This window comes from Otolemur garnettii, unplaced genomic scaffold (assembly GCF_000181295.1).
Source record: "Otolemur garnettii isolate 467f Iridium unplaced genomic scaffold, OtoGar3 scaffold00045, whole genome shotgun sequence".
Classification (NCBI taxonomy): Eukaryota; Metazoa; Chordata; class Mammalia; order Primates; family Galagidae; genus Otolemur; species Otolemur garnettii.
Window position 1 is genome coordinate 5,906,655 of NW_003852440.1, and position 23,813 is coordinate 5,930,467.

A 23,813-nucleotide genomic window follows, 5' to 3' on the forward strand; every position below is an offset into this window, starting at 1 on the left:
GTCCAGGCAACAAGTGATCTTCTGAGGTATGAGATGTTAATCACAATGTTGATACAGCTGTACGAGATGGAGACTGAAGGCCTCTGCTGATTTCTCAGACCCCTGCAGGCTTGGGAGCCCTTAGCCCGCTTAAAAGACACTCCAAACTGTGAACTTTGGCTAAGCAGAAGCTTTCCAAGGAAAGAAGTTATCGCTGGGATATCTCCTGGCATAGCTGCCCGCTTATCCAGTGCACCAAAACCAGTCTTACTCTATGCCCCTGAGGGCCAAAGCTGTTAATCTGCCAAACACTTGGATCTCCACTCTTCTCCAGCATCTCAGTCCCCACCTTTGGGCAGCTCAGTCACTAGATTACTCGCCCAAGGTCTCCCAGCTGACCCCCATGCTGCAACCTGTGCAGTAGCTGTGCGGGCAGCCCACAGCTGAATGATATTAGCTCCTTTCCAGCTCAGCAGCTCAGTCTGGGGCCCCAGTCAATGCTCAAAGTCGTCTGCACACTCACCCAAGATCTCCCAAGGCAGTTCAATCAAGGGCCCTAGTCCAAAAAAAACCAAAACAACCCACAGGTAAGGCTATTCCTGCTTGCAGCCTTGCTGTTGCTATGGTTACAACTGTGGGCAGCCTCCAACCGAACAAATGCACCTACTACTTGCCAGTTTTTCACCACTTTTGTCCTCCTCATGGGGTCCAGAAGTCTTTCACTGACTTCCTGTGTCACAAAAGGGAAGTTTCTGGGAAGAACCCACAGGCCAGAGATGCCAGGAGTCTTCCTTCCCCATTCTCACTGCACCCAGTTGGACAGAAGCTGCTACTCACCCACCATCTTGCTCCACTGCTCGACAACCTTCTGAATGAAAAAAAAAAAAATTGCATGTTACAAATCTGACAATGGATTGATAACTATAATCTACAGAGAATTGAAGTTAATCAATAAAATAATCCAACAATCCTATCTAGGATAGGGACATGAACAGTACCTTCTCTGAAGAAGACAGATGAATGGCTAACAAACATGAAAAAGTGCTCATCATCCCCAATCATCAGAGAAATGCAAATCAAAACCACCCTGAGATATCACCTAAACCCAGTGAGAACAGCCCACATCACAAAGTCCCAAAGTTGCAGATACTAGTACAGATTTGGAGAGGAGGGAACACTTTTACACAGTATTGGAGGGAAATACTAATACAGTCTCTTTGGAAAGAAGTATGAAGACTCTTCAAAGAACTCAAAATAAACTTTCCATTTGTTCCATAAATCCCATTACCCCGCATGAACCCAGAAGAAAAAAATCCTTTTTTTAGATTTGATAAATGTGTCTTATCATAAAGATATTTGCACTAGATTGTTTATTACAGCTCAATTTACAATCACCAAAATGTGGAAACAACCTAAATGCTTATCAATCCAGAAATGAATTAACAAACTGGTTTATGTATATCATGGAATACTCTGCCCCCATAAAGTAAGATGGAGACTTTACATCTTTTGTATTTACCTGGATAGAGTTGAAACATATTCTTTTGGCCAGGCATGGTGGCTCACCCCTATAATCCTAGCCCTCTGGGAGGCTGAGGTGGATGGATACCTGAGCTCAGGAATTTAAGACCAGTCCAAGCAAGAGCAAGACCCCTTCTCTAAAAAATATCCAGGCATTGTAGTGGGTGCCTGTAGTCCCAGCTACTCAGGAAGCTGAGGCAAGAGGATCATTTAGCCCAGGAGTTGAAGGTGCTGTTAGCTATGATGTCATGATTGCACTCTCCCAAGGGTGACAAAGTGAAATTCTGTCAAGAAAAAAAGAAAGGAAAGAAAGAACATTTTTTCAGTAAAGTATCAGAGAATGGAAAAGCAAATAACCAATGTACTCAATACTGATATGAAACCAGTAGATGATCTAATACACACCTATACAAAAGAAAAATTCAATTCAATTCCAGATGAGATAGGGTGAAAGAGGAAGGGAGGAGAAAAGGAGAGGAAGGGGGATTGATGTGCTCCCACTTCATGAGCACAGCATAAGGGTACATGGCACATCTTTTGGATGCAGAACACAACTAGAATAGAGACTCTACCTGACAAATGCAAACATTGTAACCTAATCATTTGTACCCACACATTAATCTAAATTTTTTTTAATCCTGAAATACCTGACAAAGACTTAAAAGTCAGGTGCTGAGCAGTGAAGACAATGCTACAGATTTGACCCTTGATATGCCATGGCTAAATATCTGGCAAAACTGTTAATTATGATATCTTGGAAGCAAACCGTTTGTTTACCAGTCCTATAACTCCTGGACAAGTGGTTTGAAAGTCATTATCCTGGTGTGCATTGGCTACTTTTTTGCCCTTGTTGAAGCTGAGTAAGAGAAATATTAATTTAGATAAAAGCTAATGAGTTTGTGAGCAAAGATGAAAAGTTCTGATAAGGGAGACTTTCTCCCCCTGCAGCCTACAATCTAAATTGAGAGTCTAGTAAATTAGTCTCTCATGATTTTAAAAATGTTAACTGTTTCCATCCTCCAAGTACCAAAAGATAATACTTTGGACCTAAGATTTTCTCAAAAGCCTCATATTAAATGCTCTCTGCTAGATGGGAGCAAATTTAACGGCAAAGATCTGATTGAAGTGTTGCCTTCCCACCCAAACTTCTTGTTTCAGATGGCCTTATAGTATCCTTCATTAAATAGGGGGTGATGTAGGAAAATAGACTGAGTATAGAAAACAAAAAATAAAGTAGTCAGAACTATGGTTAGACAAGACCTTTTGTTATAGTGTTGATATGGGAAACAGGCTGAAAGGAAAAAACATGAAGCCCTTTCTCCTGGAACCCAAACTCTAAGAGCTTATAAGACGTTGAGATACATACATATTTATATGATATACATATACATATATATATATATATCCCAATATTGAGTACAGATGTGACAGACCATGACAGAATTCTCTTTACCACTATTATGGTGAAGTTGTTACCTGAAGGAAATATTTTACTTGCAGATTAAGAATAATGTATTTTATTCAGATTTCTGTTTGAGGGGTTTAAATATGAATTTTGTAGTAATATTCAATTCACAATAAACAGTACTAAAAATTTTATTTTATAGTGATTGTTGAGGGTACAATATCAATGTAAAGAATAACATGTAATTTTGATGGAATCAGTCAAGTTGTCATATCAGTTAGGTTAGTTATTCAGGGATCAAAGAGGACAAAACTCAAAATTTCCTTTCCTCCACTTTTTCACACATGTACATCTATAATTTAATCTGGGCTAAGAAGGGCTAGACTTTCTCTATAAAGGTGAACTAACTTAAGCAGCCCTTACCTATCCAGGTATACATCATCTGAGGCCAGATACACTATCTGGATCACTATGACGGTCTAAGGAAATTTAAACCTTAAATTGGGTAAGGTAATCCCTCTCTAGTTTTCCAGGATCTACTTAATAAGCTAATGGAAATATTTTCTGTACAACCTTAAGTTATTCCTACAAATAATTTTTTGGAATTTAATACTTTGTTAAAGGTAAATAACTAAAACAAAATTGCAGCCACAAATTAAGCCTTGAATATGGAATTATAAGGTGTATATTCTAAGATGGCCATGCTTACTGCATTTAAAGAAATAAAAATTAACCTTGAAAATACCCGAAAAAAATAAGAATTAAAAAGTGACACGGCTTGAAAAAGAACCAAATAGACCTTCTAGACATGAAAAATACAACAGAAGTTAAGAGTTCAATAACAACAATAGAGTCACTTGAAGCTTTATCATTAAAATCCAATACAGTAAAACCTCTGTAAACTGACCACCCAAGGGACTGTAACAAACTGGTCAACATACAGAGGTGATCAACATAAGGAACTAGGTCTACTGTACTGATACATACATATGGCATATGCCAATTCAATGAAAATTAGGTCAACTTAAGGAAGCTGTCAATTGTAGTGAGGTGGTCAACTATAGAGGCTCTGCTGTATTTTAATTTAATGTTGTTTTATAGATGCTAGCCAATGCAATTAGAAAAGAGAAATTACAGATATAAAATTTAGAAAGGAGTGGTTAAAAATATCTAGAAAACCCAACAACCTACTATAATTTCTATAAACAATAATTTCGTTTTAAACTAAATACAAAATATTACATAGAAATCAATATTCTTCATATATACAAACAACAACCAGTTATAAGATAAAGAAGGAAAATATTTCATTTATAAAGGCAAAAAGAGTAAAAAAAATTAAATACTTAAAATTAAGTTTAATAAGACAAAATCAATTTGAAGAAAATTTGAAAACACTTCTGAAGCATACAAATAAAAAAAGCATGCCCTGCCCTTGAGTAAGAAGATCTAATATACTAAAGATGTTAATTCTTCCTATATTATTCCATGAAGTATAGATAATCCCAATAAACTAGCATACCAAGCATAATTCTGATTCCAAAATCCATGTAGAAAAGTTAAACAAGTAAGAGTAGCCAAGAAATAATGAGGACAGACTAGCTCAATCAAATATAATAATCATAGTACAACTTAAAAAAAATTAAAAACAAACACAAACATTTTTAGGAATTTAGCAAATTCCTAAAGTAGGCACTTCAAATCACTGAAGGGAGTGGATTATTCAACAAATGTCATTAGGACAACCAGGTGACAGGTAAATTAAAAATTAAATTTATTTTAAAGCATGGAAATATTAGAAGAAATTATGTGAGAATTTTAAATGATCTTGGAATGGAGGTGATATTTCTACATATGGCACAAATTGTAGAAGCCAACAAGAAAACATAGACTTACACAACCATATTAAACAGGGAATAAATAAAATCAAATCACAAGGGCTAGTTTTCTTATTATATAAAGAGCCTCTACAAACCAAATTTTAAAAGATCAGAAGCCCATTTTCCATAAAAATGGGTAAAGAATATAGTTCACAAAAACCAAAATTGCTCTCAAATATAAAAAGAGGTGACTCAGAATATCAAAATGTGAATTAAATGAATTAGATGTAATTTTTCATCTGTAATACTGCAAAGATTCTCAGGATACAAACTCTCAAACATTGGAGGGCAATTTGTCAATACCTATCAAAATTATAAATCATAGACCCATTTATATTGACACAACAACTCCATTTAGATGAAATTATTCCACATATTTGTAGAATCATATGTTACATAAACTCAGCTTTATAATTACAGTAAAAGATTGGAAATACTGTAGATATCCACCATCACTGAAGTACTGGTGAAAATTTTATGAAACATTTATTAAATGAAATAATCAGAAAAGAATTACTAACATAGAAGGATCTCTAAAATCCACCAAGTTTTTAAAAAAGGAAATGGCAGAACAGTATACAAAATATGGGAACTAGGTAGCTGGAATACAGGAATGAGAACATTTTAAATTATGTATTTAAATGAATACTTCTAAATTACATACCATGTGAATGTATTGGCTATTCTACTAATTTTTAATTTAAAAATTAATAACATATGAGTACATAAGTCCATATTGTATTTAACTCTTTACAATTTTGACCGTGTAATGGGGGAGAGTAGTGGGTAGGGAAGTATTTATGGAAAACTGTAGAGTCCAAGGAAGTTTTGTTTTGGGGGGAGGTGTGCTTTAAATTACATTGCCTATATTCAACTGGCTTTTACTTTTTAAAGTGTCGGTTTCATATAGTTCAATCAACAAAAAGATTAGACATACTAGTTCATACATACTTGTATGATAGAAAATTCCAGTTGAAAGCAAGAGATTGATAATAGTATGGGAGAAGAGTTACTCAAAAAGTGATGTTCTTAAGAAAGGATTGCAGAAAAAAAAATGGATTGCAGGAGGCTTTGACAGAAGAGCTACTTCATTCTTGCAGGACCTCGAAGGAAGAGATGCTTACACAGACAGGCAGATTAGCAAATTTGGTGGCAGGAAAGCCATGGCATTTGTTTATGGGGGCCTTGGGAATGTATGCAGTGAGTTTATGAGTGAGAAGTACAACTTGTGAAATCAACAGAGATTTTAGGCTCTTGTAACAATGTTGGCTTATCTGTATACATTTAAATTGCTTTGTAACATGCAGACGTTTCTAGAAAGTATTAAGTACATAAAAGTTTAGATGAATATTTCTTTGTAGGTTACTTAAAACTTTTTTTTTAACTTAGGACCTCCAGTACTAGTTGATCATCAGGGATCTGGTGAAAACCTCTTGAAGATACCAGAAAGTAAAGAGGGCATTAATTATACTGCTACCAGAACTACTGTATGCCTGTCTTTTCTCATGAGCCTTCTTTTAAAGAATTCCTACCCTGTTCTTCTCACAGGTATTAAAAATATTTAACAGGAGGTGAACCTCAGAGTTAGGAGAAGGTTTAGACTGAGATTATTTTGTAAGTGGGTAAAAAATTGCCCGGAAAATTTTGTTACTATATCAATTTATATTGTTACCAACAGTATATGAATGCCCACTTCCCCACATGTTTACTAATAGAGGACATTATAAATCCTTTTTTATCTTTGCATTACCTTTAGTGCAAATTACAGAAGTAGAACTACTGAATTAATCTATGTTTGGCCTCCATAGCCTTTGCACTGAGGTGATAATTGGTAACATCATTGGTTTAGTTAAATTTATATGCAAGTCCTTAACCCAGTATTAAAATATTTCTCTTACCATTATCAAGGGAGTAATTTGATACATTTCCTACTCTTTAACACATATTTCAATTCATTGATTACTTTTTCTAATTCTTTAACTTATGTTGCCCATCACCAGTGGCAATAGTATTGCTTTCCCAGTTCCATATTCAAGAGTACAAGCAATGTAACTCTCAAATAATCTGTATCTTGTTGCTAATTTGGTCTAAGAAATTTTTGTTTTGATTTTAATATTTAGCAAATTGTAAACTCAAGAATTCCTCTTCTGGTTCAATAAGGAGCTTATCATCAAATTTCTCCCTCAGATTGTGTTAGTAAACAGAATCAAGGAATTGCATTTTATAGAGTACTTCTATTGTGCTATACAATCAAAAAGGTTTATGATAAGCCTAAATGAACATTACATCAAAATAATGCCTAACTCCTAATCCATGGAGTTACAGCTTTGTAAAAGATGTAAATAATTCCAACAACTTGAGAGGGTTTCATATCAACTCCCTAATTTAGCCACTCTTAACCATATTTTTGAAAGGGAATAACAAAAATATATTTTTCATATAATTTTCAGATGAAGGAAAATGTTATTTTAATATGTTAAAATGTGTCACTTCTTGCTTATAAATCTAACCTAATGCTTCTTTTCCCCTTAGGAGAATCTGGTGTTGGGAAAACTGCTGCCATTAACCAAATGCTTGAAAACTTAGAGGATTCAGGAGCATTTGATATAAAATATGGCTCAATTTTGGGAGATGTCCTATTATATAATGAAATTAAAAAATCAAGGTTGTATATATTAAGCACTGAATTTGATTTGTTTGGTAAAAATGTTTACTGTACTATATAAATGTGCCTTGTTATTAAAAAGAAAATCTGTTATGTAAAAATGCAGAATTGTTGAAAAGAGAAAATGAAAACTTTTTCCTAATCTCTCATTGATTTTCTTAATTTAAATTTTTATTTTTAATTGAAAAATCATAAGTGTATATATTTATGGGGCATAATGTCATATTCTGATATATGTATGCACTGTGGATGATTATATCAACTAATTAACATATCCATCACCTGAGACACTTATCATTTTAGTACTGAGAACAATTAAAACCTACTTTCAGTGATTTGAAATATATAATATTTTTTATTAATGACAGTCACCATGCTGGGCAATAAATATTGAAATCTTACTCTTCTTGTTCAACTGAAAGTTTGAGCAACATCTCCCCATTTCCTCCCTGCTTACCCCCAGCCCCTGCTTCTACTATTCTACTCTATTCTATCTATTCTAATCTCACAAGTGAGATTATGCAGTATTTGTTTTTCTGAGCTTGTTTCATTTAGCATAATGTTCTCCAGGTTCGTTCATGTTGCTGCAAATGATAGTATTTCATTCTTTTTTAAAGTTGAATAGCCTTTCATTATATATACATATGTATATGTATATACACACACACATGTATTACATTTTATATTACATTTTTAATCCCTTCAATTGATGGGCACAAGTTGATTTCATAACTAGACTATTGTGAATAATTCTGCCGTGAATGTGAGAGTACAGATTTCATTTCTTCTGAATGAAGAAGTGGAATCACTAAATCATATGGTAACTCTATTTTTAGTTTTACAAGGAACTTTCATACTATTTTCTGTAATGCCTGTACTAATTTACATTCTCACCCCACCTGTGTACAGGATTCTCTTTTTTTCACATCCTCACCAGCATTTATTATTTTTTACCTTGTGGATAATAGCCATTTTAACAGGTTTGAAGTGATAATGTGTCTCACTATAATTTTAATTTGCATTTCCCTGATGTATACTGATATTGAGCATTTTTTTCACAAACCTGGTGACTATTTTTATATCTTCTTTTGAAAAATGTCTATTCAAGTCCTTTCTCCATGTTTTAATCAGGTTATTTGTTATCTTGCTATTGAGTTGAGTTCTTTGTATATTTTGAATTCTATCTTCTTATTAGATGTATGGTTTGAAAATATTTTCTCCCATTCCTTAGGTTTCCTCTTCACTCTATTAATTTGATACGATCCCATTTCACTGCTTTTTCTTTTGCTGATTATGTTATCTAAAAAAAAATCATTGCCCAGAGCAATGTTGTGGAGATTTTCCCCTACGCTTTCTTCTAGTAGTTTCATAGTTTCAGGTGTTACATTTAAGTCTTTAATTCAGTTTGAGTTGGTTTTCATATGTGGTAAGAGATAAGAGAGGGTCCAATTTTATTCTTCTGCCTGTGGATATCCAGTTTGCTCAACACCATTTATTGAAGAGACTGTCCTTTCCTCATTGAGTATTCTTGGCATCTTTATTGAACATCAGTTGACCGTCAGTGTAAGGGTTTATTTCTGGGCTCTCAGTATTGTTTCATTAGTCATTACGTCTGTTTTTATGCCAGTACTATGTTGATTTGATTACTATATCTTTGTAATATATTATGAATCAGGTAATGTGATGCCTCCATCTCTGCTCTTTTTGTTCCAGATTGCTTTGGATATTCAGGATCTTTTGTGTTCCACATAAAAATGAAAAATGACATTGTAATTTTGATAGGGATTGCATTGAATGTATAGATTACTTTGGGTAATATGGATGTTTAACCAATATTAATTTTTCCAGTCTGTGAAGACAGGATATATTCCCACTTATTTGTATTTTTGTCAATTTCTTTCATCAGTGTTTTAGATTTTTTAATATACTGATGTTTTACCTTCAGGTTAAATTTACTTCTAACTATTATTTTATGGTATTACAAGTGGAATTGTTTTTTAGTTTCTTTTCAGGTAATTCACATTAACTTATAGAAATGTGACTTGCTTTTGTATGTAGGCTTTGTATCTTGAAATCTTCTGAATTTATTTATCATTTCTAGTAGGGTTTTTTCCTTTTTTGGTGTTGTCTTTAGAGTTCCCTACATACAAGATTGTGTTGTCAGCAACACAGACAATTTGACTTCTTCTTTGAATGGCTTTTATTTCTTTTCTTGCATAATTTTTCTGGCTAGAGCCTGCAGCCCTTTAACTAAATCCAAACTTCACAGAACAAATCCCTTAAATTCCTTTATTAAAATGATTGGTTCTGTAAAACAAACCAGGTCACATGTGGCCCCAAGGCATCAGGTTCACCACCTCTGTACATTGAAAAGAAGTGGTGGGAATGAGCATCCTCATCTTGTTCCTGATAATAGAGGAACTTCTTTCCACTTTTCACTACTGAGTATGACGTTAACTGTGAGCTTGTCACATATGCCCCTTTGTAATGTTGAAGTACCTTCCTTCTATACCTAATTTGTTAAGAGGTTCTTTTTTATGAAAAAGTGTTGAATTTTGTCAAAATATTTCTTTTGCTATTAATTGTATAGCTTTTGTCCTTCATTCTGTCAATATGATATATCACATTTATTAAGATAAATCCCACTTGATTATGGTGAATTATTCTTTTAATGTGCTGTCAAATAGGTTTTATTAGTCTTATGTTGAGGATTTTTACATCTATATTCATCAGGGATATTGGCTATAATTTTCTTTTCTTGTAATGTACTTTTATGGGTTTGGTATCAGGCTGGCCTTGTGAAATGGGTTTGAAAATGTTCCCTCAACGTCAAGTTTTTGGAAGAGTTTGACAAAGATTGGCATTAATTCCTCTTTACATGGTTGGTAGAATTCAGTATAAAACTGTCCACTTCTGAGTTTTTCTTTGACAGGAGACTTTCTATTTCCAATTCAATCTTTTTACTTATTATTGGTCTATTCTGATTTTCTACTGAGAAAAAATTTACTTTTCCAAAGTATTAATAACTAGATTCATTCCTATAAGTGATGAATTCTTGCATTTATGTAAATATAACTGAATTTAAATTCTCAATGTTTTTTACATAACATAAAGTACCAGTATAAACTATTTTTATTCAAGAAAAATGCAACCAAAGCATACAAGTAAAGTTTTCCAGTATATTGATTTTGTTGCCTTAGAGATATATGCCCTTCTTATCAAATGTAAAAATACTCTTGACAAAGAACTTTATCTCTGTCATTCTGTCTGTCTCTTCCTAAAGGAAAAAAAAAGGAATATAAATTGGGTAAGTAAAAAGTGAAAATTTTTAAAGTTGTTTCTATTTCTGCTACCAAAAGCTGCTATTGTTTAAATTGAAAAAGAAGATGAAATAGAGATTCCCTTTCCTCTAATCACTAGACTCATTCATATACCCAACTGTCTATGCCATATAGTTGGATACCTCATAAATGTCAACTCTTAATATTTCTTCCAAACCTATCTTCTTCCAGTGTTTCTCATCTCAATAAATAATTCAAGCCTGATTCCTGGGAATCACTCCTGAATTCCCTCTTTCCTCTCACCAATCCATCTCTAAGAGCCCATCTGATTCCTCCCAGTGCCTGAGTCTCCATTTTCCCTTACCAACATCAGGTCTTCTAGTCAAGTCTGTTCTATTTTCATGTACATCTTAAATTCCTCTACTTCTCTTTTTCCAATGCTACTTTTAGTCCAAGTCACCATCATCTACCCTATTATACTACTGAATTTGAAATTGTTTCCTACTACACTTAAATAAGGCCTTAAAATTCAGAGAAATAATATTCGAAACATTTAAGATACAATACAACAAAAAATATTCCCTTTTTTTTCTGAGAGTCTCACTCTAATGCCCAGGGTAGAGTATGTTTGCATTATCACTGCAACCTCAAACTCCTGGGCTCAAGCAATCCTTCTGCCTCAATCTGGGCTGACTTTTTTGTATTTTTTGTAGAGATAGGATCTCACTATGTTTCTAAGACTGGTCTCAAACTCCTGGTCACAAGCAATCCCTCTACCTTGCCCTCTCAATGTGCTATGATTACAGACATGAGCTAGGAATCATTCTTTACCTAAATATCATAAATAATGAAGTCTGAAAAAATGTTTTGCTATATGCTCAATTTTTAAACTGAAATGAATTTTAACAATAGACAAAGATAGCTATTTAATATTTTCAATCAAACATAAGAAAAACAAATAGGGCAGCACCTGTGACTCAAAGGAGTAGGGCACCAGCCCCATGTACTGGAGGTGGTGGGTTCAAACCAAAAACTGAAAAAAAAAAAAAAAAGAAAGAAAGAAAAAGAAAAACAAATACCTAAAAACAAGGCCAAATTAAAGGTGAATGGAGCTTTTTCCAAATGATCTATAGGCAAAATGCATTTTATAAAGGTACAAGGGAGATAATGGCCTATTAGCCAAAGAAAATTCCTAATAGTCTTGCCTAGTTTGCTCGTTAAAGGAAGCCCATATTGTGTTAGTTTTGATATTAGTTCTAATGGTGATGCTAATTTTATATGTGAAAGCATAAGCAGAAAACAAAAGTGTTTTCTTGTAGGAAATAGAAGTAAAATCAACCTCATGTTGTTACTTTCTTTTTTGTTGTTATTGTTGTTGTTAATACAGCTATTATGGTAAATAAACTAAATTTGAATCCTTAAAACATTTTATTCCAATAGCCTAAAACAGAATATCAACATCTTGATTTCTGAAACTCATAAGACACCAGCTGGAGATCCAGGTATACAGTATAGTACAGTTTCAAAATGTTCTAACTCAACCATATATGTCATTTCAGAAATAACAGAATTCTAATATGAAGGCAGTAGATGAGCTAATACAGGGGGTGGAGTAGGGGAAGGAGGGAATGGTGAGAGGGAGAAAGAATGGGGTGGGAGTTCATGGTGTATGGCACATCTCTTGGGGGTGGGACACAATTACAAGAGGGATTTTACCTAACAACCGCAATCAGTGTAACCTAATTCTTTGTACCCTCAATGAATCCCAAACAATTAAAAAAAAATAGCAAAATGAGGATTTTAACTGGTAATTTAAAATTTTAAAAGTTCTGAAAAACTATCCAGTGTCCTCTCAAACTATTCTGCCCTACTCAAAAAGCGGAATGGTTATAGTAGTGTAGTATTTATCTACTTTCCAGAAAGCTGATACTTGGCTTGTCAGTGGAACCATAGACTAAGTCCAGAAGTAATAGAAGGCAATCTCTCTAATCTGTTCTTTCCTGCTTTTAGAAATAGTACTAGGAGTTCTCAAATCATCCCATACATTAGTAACATGTGGACTTTCAGGAACCTCATCTTCAAAAGTTCTGACTCAATAGTTTTGAGAGCAGCAACACCATTTCTCAATGGGAAAAAATGGAGTAGCCCAGAGATAACAGTGGAAATGTAGAGAAAACCAGGCCACAAAATTCCTGCCAGAGGCAGATTTTGACTTTGTTTTTGTTTTAAGTTGCTATACCACCATTCCAAATAACCCTCTGGATGATCTTCATTTATGGAATATGCCTTCATTTTGATGACTTTAGTGCACAGAGATGCTTGCTACTTTTAGATCTTAAGTTATATTGGGTCTGTCATGCTTAGATGAACAGAGAATTCTCTGAGCTTTCATACTATTGCATTTGGCTATGATTGCAAAGAGATACTGTTTACCATGAAAATGTAAGGAAATATCCCAAAGTTGGTTTTCTTTCTATCAGAATAATTTCTTAAAAATGACAATATAGTAAAATTATATAATTTTCAAATTTCTTGACATCTTCAATCAAAAATAGTCTTAAAGTGATCTAAGTTTGTTTTTCTTTTTTGATCATAGATAATGCTACTAAAAAGCCAGAAGTTACAACTCATGAAAATTTTTCAAAAAATAATAGAAATGAAGGAATTATAGTCTCCTCAATAAATTTTAGCACCAGTATGACAGCTGCCAAAACCAAAGAGAAGATTCTTAAGAAGTTGATAAGGAGAGCTAAAGATACTCTTGGACCACCACAAAACAACAGGGTAAAACACCTCCCATAATAATATGCTGTTAAATAACATGCTTATATTGTTCAAGTGATAAATTATTTTAATTAACACTAATTTTAAAGATATGTGTAACATACACTCGTGAATATTCCTAGAACATGGCCTTTATAATGGAAACTTTGATTTTCAATCAATATAACTGAATTTCCAACGTGTTGAATTATGCTGACTCAGAATTATTAAAGTCAAAAGAAGCTAGTGAAATCTGAATTTAAAAATTGGAAAATTGCTTAGAGGCCAACTGTTTTTGATTGTATATTCTATCAATTTTTTTCCTATAACCATGGCTTCAGACTCAAGAGTCTCAATTCGATTATGAGCTTTTAAGAATTTGCTTCATATGTCCTTGATTTTAACTGAAGATATGGATGAACTTGCTGAGTCTTTGCATACCTGGGTAAACTTTAGAGATTTTGAAAGAGTTAATAATTGAACAATCTAATCACACTGATAGATTATTATATGCCTTGAGGTAGTTTTATTGGGGCTGAATCTGTTTGGTATTCTTTGACTTTCTTATACCTGAATATTCATATCTTTCTCTACATTAGAAATTCTCTGTTGCTATTTCTTTTAATAAACCTCTAGTCTGATCTCTCTCTCTCCACATCCTCTTTAGCGATTCTTAGATTTGCTTTTTTGAGACTTTTTAGTAGATCCTGTAGATATGCTTCATCCTTTGGTCTTTTTTTCTTCTCATAGAAGAGTTCTTAGTTCTTTCTTCTGCTTGATCACTTCTACTTTTGAGAGACTCTGTAGCATTTTTCAGTTTTTCAAATTGAATTTTTCAACTCCAGAATTTCTGCTTGAATTCTTAAAATTATTTTAAGCTCCTTGTTAAATTTCTCTGATAGAATTCTGAATTTTTCTCTCCGTTATTCCAAAGTTCACTGAACTTCCTCAAGACAATTATTTTGAATTCCTTAAATGACAAGTCATATATCTGTGGCACTTGAGAATTGGTCACTGATGCCTTATTCAGTCCATTTGGTGAAATCATGCCTTCTTAGATGTTCTTGATGCTATAGACATATGTCAATGTCTGGACATTGAACAGTTAGGTATTTATTTCCATCTTTTCAGTCTGGGCTTGTTTGTACCCATCCTTCTTAAGACTTTCTTAAGATACCTTTCCATGAATTCAAAGGGGATTAAGTGTTATGACCTAAGCCTACAGTCACTGCAGCCACTCAGCAGTAGAGAGCACCCTAAACCCAGGAATGCTGCAACTCTTACAGACCCCTAGATACACAGCTTTGGTGGACTTGAGTATGATAAATGAGAATTTCTTGGATTACCAGGCAAAGTCTCTCATTCTTGTCCCTCTTTTTCTCCCAGTCAGAAGGATCACTCCAAGCTAAGCTGTTTAGAGTTGGGGAAGGGGTGATATAGGCCTCCTCTGACCTCCACAGTTGGCACTGTGTAGGACCACGCCTGAACCCTTGCAGACCAACACAATATTAGAGCTTGCCAAAGGATCATGCCAATAGAAAACGCAAGCAAGAGAAATTTCAGTCACTTTGTGATAGAATAGAGCGGAAACTGAATGTCCTAATTTAAAAAAAAAATACAGACAGTTACAAATTAGATAATTAAGTAGATCAAACAAAAGGCTATTTATGTTTTTCTAAGAAGTACCTGGTTTACAAAAATAAATACAATCTAAAGGGGCTAATACAGAGATTACAATCAGTATACTTCAGCATATAGTATAAAGGTGGGAAGTAACACAAGTTTAAAAATTAAAAATATGTCTGAATGTTTTGTTTATTGTTCATGACAACAGCATTTGAAGCAGAATTTTAAAAGTCTAATTCCAGATAATAGTCTTATTCCCAAACCAGGGTACATGTGAATTAAAGCTAAATACCCACAACAGTGCCTTGCCAATAGTAGGCACTTAGAAAATAGATATTGAGTGAATAATAGCAACATTCCAGTGTAATAGCCACAGTTATATTTCATTTCTAACTATTATCAGACGTAATTATTATAGATCTATAGAGAGTGAGTTGAATTTCTATTTTTAAAACTTGTTTTCTGGCTCGGCGCCTGTGGCTCAAGTGGTTAAGGCGCCAGCCACATACACCTAAGGTGGCAGGTTCGAATCCAGCCCAGGCAGCCAAAACAACAATGATGACTGCAACCAAAAAATAGACAGGCACTGTGGCGGGCGCCTGTGTTCCCAGCTACTTGGAAGGCTGAGGCAGGAGACTTCTTAAGCCCAGGAGTTGGAGGTTGCTGTGAGTTGTGATGCCATGGCACTCTACCCAGGGGGATAGCTGGAGGCTCTATCTCAAAAAAAACAAAAACAAAAAAAACTTGTTTTCTAACATCATATTTTCAAAATAATATTTGATCTACAGGTTTTTGTTGTTGCTGTTGTTGTCATTGTTATTGTAGTTGTTATTGTTGTTTAGGTGATCCAGGCTAGGTTCAAACCCCCCAGCCTGGGTGTATGTGTCTGGCACCCTACCCACTGGGCTACAGGCACCACCTGATCTGCAGGTGGGGGGGTTGTTTGTTTGTTTGTTTGTTTTTTGAGACAGAGCCTCAAGAAACTGAGTACTGGGTAGAGTACCATGGCATCAGAGCTCACAGCAACCTCCAACTCCTAGGCTCAAGCAATTCTCCTGCCTCAGCCTCCCAAGTAGCTGGGACTACAGGCACCTGCCACAATGCCCAGCTTTTTTTTTGGTTGCAGCCATCATTGTTGTTCAGCAGAACTGGGCTGAATTCAAACCTGCCAGCTCAGGTGTATGTGACTGGTGTCTTAGCCACTTGAGCCATAGGTACCAAGCCTGATCTGCAGTTTTTAATAGAAAAATAGACATCATATATAATTTTGTTCTTACCCCATAGCATAATTAATATTCTTAATTCATAATTTAAAGAAAAGTATTATTTGCTATATTTTAAACCTTACTAATTAATATGTTTTAAAATCTTTTGTCTTTAAGATTATAATATTCATTGATGATGTGAATATGTCAACAACAGATAGATATGGAGCAGATCCACCCTTGGAATTGATAAGACAATTATTAGATTTGGGAGGAGTTTATGAAACTGGAAAAAATGTATGGAAGGTACAGCATACTAAGTTTTGTTCTCATTAAATACTGTTGCTTATAATGAATTAAATATTTATAGCAATGTTGAATGAATAAAGGGAGAAATATAGATAGTCTAGCCATATGTACATGTTAAGCAAAGTTGAGACCTTAAATTAACCAAGCCAATTAGATCTTTGCAATTGAGGCCTGGAGGGTTATAGAAACAGAAATTCTAATTTTAATCAGTTTAAATCTTACTAAGAATTGCAAATATGTCCTAGAGATTTAGTTTCTATGTCTAATGCTCACTATTATTAACTGTATTAATAGTTGATCAAATTTTTCAATGCATCAAACTTGAGTTATAGAAAAGCTATTAAAAATGTGGCCTACCAAATACATCCTTAATCTCTATGTAAGCCCCATGTACATCTTTATTTTCAAAAACATAGATCAAAGATTAATAGAAGTATTGTAAAATCAAAACAGTTCTCAAGAGGGTAATCCTGTGAAATTATCTTTGTTACATTGAACTAAATCAGAATTACTTAAGTTTTTTTTTGTTTTTTTTTTTGTTTGTTTGTTTGTTTAGTCACAGGTACTATTTATTTTTTGGCAAGTAAATTTCTATGAATCTTTTTTTTCTTTCTTTTTTTTTATTAAATCATAGCTGTGTACATCAATGCAATCAATGTGCTGGGGTACATGTACCCCCCCCCCAATGTGTGGAGTACAATGTGCTAGTTTTACACACCATCTGAAATGCTTTCATCAAACTGGTCAACATAGCCTTCATGGCATTTTCTTAGTTATTGTGTTAAGACATTTATATTCTACACCTAGTAAATTTCAATGTACCCTTATAAGATGCACTGTAGGCTTAAGTTTTCAGGGAAAAAAAATATGCAAATGCACTTTTCTCCCTGTTTAGTTCCTTCTCTGTAAATCATAAGACATGTTTCAGAACTGACTCTACCACTCAGACATTCTGGGGCTCATGTTACTCATTTGTAAAATTAAATGGTGGCATTACAGTTTCATATCTCAAGCAAACTTGAGCCTCTGATGCTAAACGAGGTACACTGGCTTGTGAGTACCATCAGCTCAGATAGCAGAAAGGAAGAATACAGATGCAGCCTACCAGGGAGAATCCAGTAAACTATAAAAAAAGAGAAGGCAGAAAATAGGTTCTGGCTATACCTGGCCAGGTTTCCTGTACTGACCAGAAAGCAGACCTTTCATGGGATTTCTGTGGCCTTGGGCAGAAGCAGAAATAAAGCTATGCAAAGAACTTTATTGTGAGTTGACTAAATTATCTGTGTTGATTTCACCCATCGATAGAAAGCTATGATGTTGTAGTATTGCAGATGACCATTACGTAGTATTCTGTTAACAGTCAAACATCTTCCACCTCAAGCCAATCCTGGCCATTTTGAAGACACACTCAATATTGATTATTTTCCAATGATTTCTTTTAAAAATGAGCTATTTCCCTATCTCATTTAGGAAACCTCCTAAAAGTAACATGTGTTGAAATTGTATTTTAAGTTGGGTTACTTCCAAAGCTATAGATTTCTATTACCATTGCAATTTTTGTTTTGCAGTAAATAGTAATCTTAATCTTTTTGTCTACATGTTTTTAAAGCTTTTGTTCATTTGGGGCAAGGAAGTAGATATATAGTTCACTTCCTACAGATATGTTTAGTTGTTCTTCCATTTTATTCTTTCCACAGACTATTCAAGATCTCTCAATAGTTGCAGCTTGTTTTCCTCTAGGTGGTGGGAATGATGTCAGCCCACGTCTTCTCAAACATTTTTCTATACTAGTAATGCCTCACCCTTCACCAGGTGCCTTACGTACGATTTTCAAGGTAATACATCTAATTCATTTTCTACTGAAAAAATTAATTCTATAAAATGGGCAATTATGTGAAAATGTAAATCCTCTAATAATGAAAGAAAATTCTCCTAAGAAGGTGGATTTTATTTCTGACTGTACTTTCGGGCCTTTTGTTATAATTTGTCTTTATACATCAAAGCATAATTTATTGTGCATAAAAAAACACATGTGGTGCCTATTTAACGCATGTTTAAAATGCAGATCTCAGGACTTTATTCTCAGAGATTTTGATTCAGTATATCTGGGATAAAGCTCAAGTATCTTCATTCTTCACCCTGATTTTTGCTAGAGTTGATTTGCTCGTTTCATTTTGTTATAGAGTAAAATATACACTTACTATTACCTCTGTCTAGATTGGCACACTATCTTCTAAAACAGGATTTTCTTTCAAGTGTAAACTATTGATTACTTACATCAAAATTAGTAAATGCTTATTAAAAATTGATTTTAAAAAGTCAGCTTTAAATTTTATAAAGAAGAAAGCGCAAGATTCATTTTGGAGAATTTGGTAATCTCATATAAGTTTTTTTTCTTTTTTCTTATTAATATGAGGGTATGTACAATCAGGCTACATTGATTGCATTTGTAAAGCAAAATCTAAGTTGTAGCTACAACTCTCACATGGAAAATATGCCATATACCTCCTCATTGTTCTCACTGGATGATTTATTTTTCTAATCACACTAGATTTCAAGTTGAACCCTTTTTCTAGTAAGTTATTTCAGAACTTTTAGAAGAAAATATACCTATATACCATTCCAGACTGAGATGATAGTTCTGTCACTTTATACTTCTTTTTAATAATATCTACTGAGGAGAAATGAAATGGAAGAATTCCCAACACATCTAGTTTATACAGAGGTAAAGCATAAATTGCCTGCAGAACAATCACATGCTTCTACACAATTCATCAAAGTTGGACCAATTGAAATTTTTCCCAGTTTGCAACAACCAAAATTTCTTTTTATAGTCCACCATCATGTTTTATTTTATTTTTGCAAAGTACCCATATTTTTTTTTATTTTTGTTCTCATTTAATCTGACATGCAGGATATAGATACATATATACATATATCTCACATGTATATGCATATCTATACTATATATTTTCTTTAATTGTTGGAGATTCATTGAGGATACAAAGAACCAGGTTAACATGGATTGCATTTGTTAGGGAAAGTCCCTCTTATAATTGTGTCCCATTCCCAAAAGGTGTGTCGCATACCATAACCTCTGACCCCTCTTCTTCCTTCCCTCTCTCTGCCTTTTCCCACCCCACCCCCTGTGTACTAGGTCGTTAATTGTCCTCATATCAGAATTGAGTACATAGGGTTCTTGCTTCTCCATTCTTATGTTGCTTTATTAAGAATAAGGTGTTCCACTTCCATCCATGTTAATACAAAGGCTGTAAAGTCTCCATCTTTTTTAATGGCTGAAGAGTATTCCATGGTATACATATACCAGGGCTTGTTAATCCATTCCTGGTTTGGTGGGCATTTAGGCTGTTTCTATATTTTGGCAATTGTAAATTGAGCTGTAATAGACAGTCTAGTGCAAGTGTCCTTATGATAAAAGGAACTTTTTTCTTCTGGGTAGATGCCCAGTAATGGGATTGCAGAATCAAATGGGAGGTCTAGTTTGAGTTCTTTGAGGTTTCTCCATACTTCCTTCCAAAAAGGTTGTATTAGATTGCAGTCCCACCAGCAGTGTAAAAGTGTTCCCTTCCCTTAATACTCCTTCAATTCCTTAAGCTCAAATATATCCTCTCTTATTTCATCAGGTCTTTCATTCATTTCTGAGGGCAATTTTTCAATTTTCATGAGGTTGTTATCCAGTTTCCCTACAATTCCCTTCATCATTTTTTCCACTGATACTCTAAATTCCGTTTCTATCATTTTTATAATTTCTTTATCCACAGAATCCGTTTGTAATTGCTGCCTTGTGATCCCTTGGGGGGGATTGATCTGTTCTGGCATTTCATATTGGCAGAATTTTTTTGTTTGTTCCTACTCATATGTGTTTTCTTCTTGTTCGCGTCCTTCCTCTTCTTTCTCCTCTCTCTTCCTCTTTTTAATTTTCCTTGTCTCTGTGCTGGGGTGATGGAGTGCCTATTTCCTGACTCTCAGAGTGTCCTTGTGTCCCCTCAATGACTCTCCCAGAACCTGCAGGTAACCAGGGTCACAGAGGCTGCAACCAAGAAACATAAGGCCTCCAGGAAATGCAACAGCGGAGAGAGGAGCATCTCAGCTTACCTTTTCAGGCGCACTATCCTGTTTTAAATGGATTTTACTTTTAATAATTCTACTGAAATTAGTCCTACATTATGGTAAAAAAAAAAATCTGCTTTTTGGTAAAGTGTAACCAGAAATAGTCTATCTTAAAATATTGGACAAACTAATTTATAGCATTTCTTTTTAAAGATTCACTTGGGAACGTATTTCTCCACCAATAACTTCACAGCTGATGTTCAGAAAAGTACAATTCAGATAATATCTTGCTGCCTAGCTATATACCATCAAGTACGTCAGAATATGTTACCAACTCCAACAAAATGTCACTACATGTTTAATCTTCGAGATTTGTTTAAGGTTTGTTCCAAAATTAATTCTCTAGATACTTTGTATTCCTTTTTTTACAATTATTATCTCAGGATATTAGGGGGTACAAGTGTTTTTGTTACATGAATGAACTGTATAATGCTGAAGTTTGAGCTGTTAGTGTACCCATCACTAGAACAGTGTATGTTGCACCCAATAGCAAGTTTTTATCCCTTACCCACCTCCCACGTTCTCCATTCTTAATTTCCAATGTCCTTTATACCACTTTAAGACTATACATACCCAGTATTTACCTCTCAATTATGAGTGATAACATGCTGTATTTGCTTTTCCATTCCTGAGATACTGCCCTTAGGATAATGGTTTCTAGTTCCATCTAAGTTACTGCAAGTGAAATTATTTTATTCCCTTTTATGCCTGAGATATACTCCATGATAATTATAAGTCCCACATTTTCTGTATCCACTCATCAACCGACGGGCACTTAGGTTTTCACATCTTTGCAATTATGAATTGTGCTGTGATAGTACATTCACAGGTGTATTTTTGCTGTTAACAGCTTCTTTTCCTTTGGCTAGATACCCAGTGGTGGGATTGCTGGATTGAGTAAGAGGTCTACTTTTATTTCTGTAAGGAATCTCTATAGTGTTTTCCATAGAAGTCGTACTAATTTATAGTCCTACTAATAGTGTATAAGCATTCCTATTTCACCACATCCACACCAATGTCTTTTGCTTTTGATTTTTGGTTTTTTTAATAATGGCCATTTTGATAAGAATAAGGTAGTATCTCATTTGGTTTTAATTTGCATTTCCCTGATGATTAGTAATGCTGAGCTTTTTTTCATGTGTCTGTTGGCCATTTATGTATCCTTTGAAAAAATTCTATTCATGTCTTTTGTCCACTTTATAATGGGATTTTGTTGTTGTTGTTCTTGATGATCTGGTTGAGTTCTTTGTAGATTTTGGATAGTCGCCCTTTGTTGGATGCATTTTTAATTTAATTAAGTCCCATTTATTTATTTAGTTATTTGGGTTGCTATATTTGCCTTTGGAGTCCTAGTCATAAATTCTTTGCCTAGATTAATGTCTAGAAGAACTTTGGTTTCTTCCAGAATTTTTATTGTTTCATGTCTTTAATCCATCTTGAGTTAATATTTGTACATGATGAGAATTAGGGATCCTATTTCATTCTTTCATTGAGGATCCTATTTCATTCTTCTGTATGTGCTATCCAGTTTTTCAGCACCATTTATTGAATACGGCATCTTTTTCCCATCCTTTTGTCTGCTTTGTCACAAATCAGTTGGTAATAGCCATATAGATTTATTTCTAGGTTCTATATTCTGTTTCCATGGTTAGTGTCTCTACCTTTATCCCAATACCATGCTATTTTAGTTAGCTGTTTTAGCCCTTTGTTGTAGCTTGTAGTTAGATAATGTGATGCTTCCAGATATGATCTTTTTGCTTAAGATTACCTAGGCCATTTGGGCTCTTTTTTCATTCCTTAGTAAGTTTAGAATTATTTTTTCTAGACAAGTGAAAAATGACATTGGTATTTTAATGAGAATTGCATTGAATCTGTAAATCATTTTAGTCGGTATGGACATTTTAACAATGTTGATCCTTCTATTCCATGAGCATGGGATGTGTTTCCATTTGTTTGTGTCATCTATGATTTCATTCATTAGTGCTTTTATAGTTCTCCTTGTAGAGATTTTTCACTTCGTTGGTTAAGTATTTTCCTAGGTATTTTATTTTCCTTATAGCTATTTTAATTGGTATTGAATTCTTGACTTTACTCTGAGCTTGATTGTTGTTATAATAATATATTGAAATGCTACTGATTTGTGTACATTGATTTTGTAACACGAGACTTTGGTGAATTTATTTATCAATTCTAGGAATCTTTTGTTAGAGTCTTGAAGGTTTTCTAGATAAAAGATCATATTGTATTGCCTCCTCTTTCCCAGTTGGGATGCCCTTTATATCTTTCTCTGGCCTGATTTCTGAGTAGTATTCCATACACATCATATTTTCTTTATCCATTCATCAGGTGATGGACAATTAGGTTGATTCCATATTTTTGCAATTGTTAATTGTGCAGTGATAAACACTTGGGTACAAGTGTCTTTTTTGTTGAAATGACTTGATTTCCTTTGGGTAGATAACCCAATAATGAGATTGATAGATCAAAAGGTAGGTCTAGTTTTAGTGCATTGAAGAACCTCCATACTATTTCCCATAGAGGTTATACTAATTTAGAGAACCATCAACAATGTATAAACATTCTTTCTTCATACGATACATGCCAACATCTTTTTTTTTTTTTTAATAATGCTCATTCTGAAAAAGGTACAATAGTATCTCACTGTGGTTTCAATTTTTTTTTCCCTGATGACTAGTGCTATGGAACATTTTCTCCTATCTTTGTCAATCATTTATATACCTTCTTTTTTTTCTATTTTTTAAATTTGTTTTTATTGAATCATAGCTTTGTACATTAATGCAGTCATGGGGTACAGCGTGCTGGTTTTATATACAATTTGAAATATTTTCACCAAACTAGATGACATAGCCTTCATGGCATTTTCTTAGTTATTGTGTTAAGACATTTATATTCTACATTTAGAAAGATTCACAAGTACCCTTGTAAGATGAACCATAGGTGTGGTCCCACCAATCACCCTCCTTCCACTCATCCTCCTCCCTCCCCTCCCCTGCCTCTCCTCTTTCCCCATATTCTTGAGCTATAATA

General features: G+C 34.1%; 1 protein-coding gene across 1 annotated transcript in view; it reads left to right on the plus strand.

Moving 5' to 3' along the window:
• Positions 1–23,813, plus strand: part of DNAH14 (dynein axonemal heavy chain 14) — a 554,037-nt gene that overhangs the window by 316,053 nt on the left and 214,171 nt on the right. The window contains exons 44-50 of the mRNA XM_003791010.1: positions 6,175–6,333; positions 7,318–7,453; positions 12,172–12,233; positions 13,328–13,515; positions 16,503–16,631; positions 18,332–18,469; positions 20,919–21,086. Of these exons, the coding sequence (XP_003791058.1) occupies positions 6,175–6,333; positions 7,318–7,453; positions 12,172–12,233; positions 13,328–13,515; positions 16,503–16,631; positions 18,332–18,469; positions 20,919–21,086 (980 nt within the window). The remainder of the gene's footprint in view (positions 1–6,174; positions 6,334–7,317; positions 7,454–12,171; positions 12,234–13,327; positions 13,516–16,502; positions 16,632–18,331; positions 18,470–20,918; positions 21,087–23,813) is intronic.